At 45.9% G+C, this 6,047-nt stretch overlaps 1 protein-coding gene across 1 annotated transcript; it reads left to right on the top strand.

The window, feature by feature from the left end:
* Positions 1–1,403: 1,403 nt before the first annotated feature.
* On the top strand, positions 1,404–4,094 carry LOC147885867 (G-type lectin S-receptor-like serine/threonine-protein kinase SD2-5). Its single transcript, XM_087396713.1, has one exon. The coding sequence runs from the start codon at positions 1,433–1,435 to the stop codon at positions 4,046–4,048; it is 2,616 nt and encodes an 871-aa protein (XP_087252839.1). The 5' UTR covers positions 1,404–1,432; the 3' UTR covers positions 4,049–4,094.
* The last annotated feature ends 1,953 nt before the right edge of the window (positions 4,095–6,047 follow it).

The following is a 6,047-nucleotide window of genomic DNA, read 5'->3' as shown; positions in this document are numbered from 1 at the left end:
TAAATTGTGAGGGGAAGAAAATGATGTTATCTATTTTGAGGCACAAGTCAACATTCAACACAATGGCCTTATGGCTCCCCAACTGTTGCTCTTGTGCACACATGCACTCTTGTTATAGAGTAGCCCTCGGGGGCTACTATGTAAAAACCCCATATAGCATGTGTGATCAAGGGGTGTTAAAAAAACCCCTACCCATGGATTTTTATAACATATATACACTTCTTTTGTAAATTTTGAGATGATTAAAGTATCGCTTATGTATGAAATTTTTTGCTTTTTACATTAAAAAACCCCTTATGTATGTATATTTGCCCCTTTAGTTAATCGCACTGGCTATCTAAGATCTTACATATTTCTTAAGTGACCCCTTGGAGGGTAGCTCGAAGAAAGGTCTAATAAAGTAAGATCAACGTTCTGCAGCGGCGACCTGTGTGGCTCACTGAGGAAACTGCACTGAAGAAATCAGTTGAAATAGTTTTTGATAATTGGAATCAACTCTCATTTACAAATTCCGTCCATCTTATTTCAAATGCTGGACTTCATTAGAAGTTACTGGACTTCATTAGACGTTACCTAGATATTGCGGGTCTTGGACGGAAAGTTTGGGTGAGCTTAGATATTGGAGCGTTTACTGCGGTCAATACGTGAACGGCTGCTATTGAGTCGTTGCCGTGAAAAAGCAACAAAGAAAAGTTCACGAGTTGTTGCGTGCGGGCCGGTGCGGCGTGACAAAGAAACCAAGGAAAATGATACATGCGACTGTGATAGTGCGGGTTGAGTTTATAACAACGCCAGACGATCGAATCATTCAATCTGCTAAAAACCGAGATTCTGTCTTTCGTGATTTGTGCAAGATTTGTACCACCGGCAACCCTGCAAGCTGATTAGATACAAATCCTAGAGTCTGCTTTGCGGCTCACCTCCAAATCTCCGGTAATCCCATCTAGCTAGCTGCTGCTCAATGATCAAAATTGAGGGCCTTTGCACGCAGTTGACGAGTATCCATTGATAGAAAGAATCGTGCTTCGTGCAAGCTTATCGATTGCTAGCAAGCACCGATAGGAAGATGATCGAAGCTTATTTGTAACTTTTTCAAGAATAGATAGGAAGTATCATAGACGAACTTATCAATTGCCAACAAGAACCGGTAGTGAGTATCATTGAAGCTTATTTATAACTTTTTTATGTGATCACGCAGGTACTATTGAAACGACATGCCCAAATCCGATCACAAACCCAGAATTCTGTCATAAGTTTAGTATCTTCCAGCAGCCCTACGTCTTTTTCTGGCATTTAATTCCATCTCAGCTGTTAACTCCATCTATTTCAATTGACAGTATTACATGCAAACTTATTGGACCGCGATCGTCTTGTTCTTCAGAATATCACGCAGTAGACACTCATCTGTTGGAGGGCTGGCGACACAGATATCATGAACATGGGCTCAGCTCGTTCGTGTCATCTACATCTTTCTCGCAGTTTTCATCTCCTCCTCTGCGTTCTTTTCAGCATTATTGCTACTATTGAGCCATTACAGCATGTAGCAGCACAACCAGATCGGATCACTCTCTCTGAAGGTTGGCGATACGAAGCATCTAGCCCCTCCCATCCCTTGATCCATGCACAATTCTTCCAATTCGGTTTCTTCTACAGCCCGGATGGACGTCTGTCTCTCTCCATCTACCTCCAGTTCGATGCTGATAGTGAGCACATTGTGTGGACCACCCTAGTCAATCACAGCCCGCCGCTCTTGTACAGCAATGCTTCCCTGCAGGCCATGCCCAAGACAAGCTCACCAGGCAGCCTCGATTTTGTGTTGGTCCTTAACGATGGATTGGGCAGCATCGTCTGGCAAGTCGAAAGCGTCTCAACCATCCATCTAGAAGGCTCCGGTAACCTCTTCCTTTACGATCATACCAACGCCACTGTCTGGCAGAGCTTCGGCCATCCTACAGACACCATCGTCAAGCGGCAGAGCTTGCAACCCGGCATGAATCTTACCAGCAATTCCTCCGAATACTCCTCCGTCCTCTACCCCGGTGGCCTTGTCTCCTTTGTCAGCTTGCCAGACCTTCTCCCCTACTGGTTCGTCACTTTCAACGGATCCTTCGATAACGGAAACCTCTCCTTCAGCAAGAACGATATCCGCACGGCGCTTTCGCCTCCATGCTCGAACTTAAACAGTCTTGCCCACCTCGTCATTCCAGAGAACCAGTCGATGCCCGGTTGCGAATTACGGTGGACCTGCGGCGTCGTGCGCATAGCTTTCTATATAGGCAAGGCCGTCTTGCCTGCAGATTACATTACCCTGGAGAATGATGGCTATCTTCGAGGTTACAACTATTTGGATGGCAACGGTTTGGTATCCGCCGGACACACACAGCCTGGCGGAGTCATCTCTTTTCCTTTCTCGCCCATTAGCAACTACGATAGGGAGGCCCTGTATCCCTGTGACGTTCCAAATCCTTGCAAATCATATAGCATCTGCACCCCCGGAGCCGAGTTGTCTTGTAGGTGTCCTTCTTCCCAAGATGATGCCAAAGCCGGATCTCTCTTTCAGCAATCGGTCCCTGGAGATCCTATCCAAGGTTGCCAAGCTTCTTTTCCTCTGCCCAGCTGTAATGATACGCGTCCCTCCAACACTTACACCTTCGTGGAGATCAAGAATACCACCTTCATTTCAATGCTGGTTATCGGTTGGAATTACAGCACCGCTTCTCAACCAGCCTGCCTCAACCTTTGCCTATCCAACTGCTCTTGTGCTGCCGTCTTCTACCAGCACAACACTTCAGTCTGCCTTCATGTTTCCAGGGTGATGAGCCTCCTCAATATGAGCGATGCAAATTACTCCGCTTATTTGAAGGTGTCCCTTGGTAATTCTCATCACCTCAGGCACATTCTTCTTGACATCCTAACACCGGCGGCTATAGTCGCCTGTCTTCTGATATTTTGCATCTCTGGAGCTGCCTACCGCCGCTACGCTAGGAAGAGAACCCCTTCCCATGCATTTTCAGGCGATGATGAGCGCCATTCTGAAGAAGAGGAGTTCAAAAAAATCGTAACATCGCTGCCGAATCGTTTCTCATTTGGCGAGCTAAAGGATGCTACTGGTGGGTTCAGTAAGAGACTGGGCAACGGGGCATTTGGCTCCGTGTACGAGGGAGTTGTAACTGATGGCAGAAGAGTGGCTGTGAAAAGATTGGAGTCTGCAAGACATGGGAAGAAGCAATTTCTGGCGGAAGTGGCCACGATAGGGAGAGTGGATCACGTCCACATAGTCCGCTTGTTCGGCTTTTGCTTGGAGCACTCCAACCGATTACTTGTTTATGAGTGCATGACAAACGGTTCTCTAGACAAATGGTTGTTTTCGAAGGATGACAACAACTTGTTGGCTTGGAAAACACGTTTCAATATTGCTCTTGGCACTGCGCTCGGCCTCGCCTATTTGCATGAAGAATGCACAGAACCGATACTGCATTTGGATATCAAACCTGAGAACATACTTCTGGATTCAAATTACGTGCCCAAACTAGCAGATTTTGGATTGTCTAGGCTTGTCCAAAGGGACGCCTCACAAGTGGTGACACAAGCAAGAGGAACGCCAGGGTATATGGCTCCAGAGCTGCTTTTACATTCCATGGTAACACGAAAGTGTGATGTTTACAGCTTCGGCATGGTGTTACTAGAGCTAGCAGGGGGCAGGAGGATTGTGAAGATGGCCTCCGAATCAGAGGAAGTATGGCACTTCCCGACCTTGGTAGCGTCAAAGTACAGAGAAGGGAACTTGATGGATGTGATTGACGAACGCTTGGGTGAAATGTATGATAAGGATGAAGCCAAGAGAATGATTCTGATTGCTCTGTGGTGCATTCAGGACGATCCTGTGCTGAGGCCAACCATGGGAACTGTTTTGCGAATGCTGAAAGGGGAAGTGGAAGTGGAAGATCCACCATTTGCTAGTATCACACGGGTGCATATTGGCCTCTCGTTTGGGTCCACAAGTTCGGAACAAAGCACTAAGTTACATACTAGTCTACATGCAAGATAATGTCGATGGGCTATCACGTTTGTGTATCTACCATTGTTGTCTTGTTCCTCCTACCAAGGCACGCTCTCTGGGCATGCACGCATGCATGTATATCTATGTCCAATGCATTATATATGTAGTGTACATGGTATCAGGATGTCAAATCTATTGTACATTTTGTACATACTATTTATGGTGCCCAATGAGTGTAGCGCGCGCTCTCTCTCCACATACACACACACACGCATCCACATGCGTGCGCGGGCACCCACACACATATCTTTACTCTCTCTTAACAAGAGGTTTCAGTTAGGATGATTAGAGAATACTAGATCATTAGATTACATCTAGGCGATATGGGCCATTTGATTATTTCGTTGTGCACTGCCAGACCGTTTCAACTTCTACTCTTCAATTTCCAATCTCTGTCTCAATTGCTCTTTCAACTTCCACCCTCTCTGTTCTCTTCTCCCATTCTCCTCCAACCTCAGCAGCACCAGAGAGTGAGGGGCTAAAGGAGGACGCTTTGGTGTTACGTTGTGTGTCTAACTCTCGTAATATGAATGCATTCCTAAAGAAAATCGAACATGTTGGAGGTTGGGAAACCCTATGAACTCCCTCTAATTAGTGAGTTAATTGCACTACAGGATCCATCTACAGTAGCCTCTTGCAAGTACTCTATTCTTGAGGCTGTCGGGCCAACTTAGATTTACGTCTTGAAGGGTCTAAAAATGTAGGCCATCTACAGTAGCCTCTTGCAAGTACTCTATTCTTGAGGCTGTCTTGGGATGGGCCAACTTAGATTTACGTCTTGAAGGGTCTAAAAATGTAGGCGTTGTGCAGAATGATGTCGGAGTCGGTGGCAGTGGTCACAAGGGCGAGCAACTGTCAAGAAAGACCCTTTCAAATCCCATCTACTATGATTGAATGTCGATCCTAGGCGGAGCTGGGACTTGGGACGATCTCCATGGACCCCAATGATGGAGTCGAAATGGATCATCAGCAGCGAGAGGACTTTAGAAGCCACCTTGAAAAGCTCAGGGTTCCTTATCACACGACAGGATGGGGTCCGCTTGGTGAGGGGAAGTCGATTTTGTACAATTGGAGAACTCTGAATTCTGTAGGTGACTTCGAGACCAGAATTGCATAGCAAGAGAGTACGCTGGACAATGAGAACCCAATGCACCAAACATCATGTGACATGTTCGTGGTGGAAATACAATGAGCAGCAAGTTGCATTCGAAAGCCATGCTAAAGCAAAGAAATCCTATCAAGAAACCTAGCCTTTGGATAGCTTACGTGGATACACTCTACAATGTTCCTAACAAACCCATGCCGACCTAGAGGACATCCCTCGCCCCACCACAATTGGTTTAAAAGAAGTCACGAAGAAGCTCCATTATGGTAAAACCAAGGATCGGGAGGGCCTCTAGATGTAACTCCTAACGCACATGTGGGAGGTACTTGCTCTAATCCTAGCTTGAGCTCTTTTCGCACAAGCCTTCCAAGCTCTTGGACCACAAATACCATCATATCCATTCCCAAGGCAAGGGAACCCATGGATGCAAGCAGACCAAGGTATATGGATCAGCTCTTCAGATACACATTAGCAAGCAAGCTCTGGCAACGGATAGGAAAACTTTAGACACGATTGCTCACTACAACCATCATGGCTTCGCTTAGGGCATCTAGGAATGCTAATGGAGTGAGACAGAATGGTCAGATACTCTCTCATTTGGTTCTCAATTCCCGCAATGATAGTCAAACATTTAGTCTATCTCACTCCCTTTTTAGTACTTTAGAGAAGACTTATAAAGAGGAGGAATAGTACTTGGAAGAAGAAATTCGGGAGTGGCTGGATCACAGTTCAAAGGGATGATTCAAGTTTGAAGGTGGGATTAAGATCTCAATCTCTAATTGCATCGAAGGATGCATGGAGATAGAGTAACAAGAAACCAAATTGTTCAAATACAAGATCCTCATAGGACTTACCCCTTGGGTTGATAATATGACCCAACCG

Source organism: Dipteris shenzhenensis, chromosome 25 (genome assembly GCF_047967505.1).
Source record: "Dipteris shenzhenensis isolate YYH24624 ecotype China chromosome 25, Dip_SZ_1.0, whole genome shotgun sequence".
NCBI classification, from domain to species: domain Eukaryota; kingdom Viridiplantae; phylum Streptophyta; class Polypodiopsida; order Gleicheniales; family Dipteridaceae; genus Dipteris; species Dipteris shenzhenensis.
This window is presented reverse-complemented; position numbering and strand designations above follow the sequence as displayed.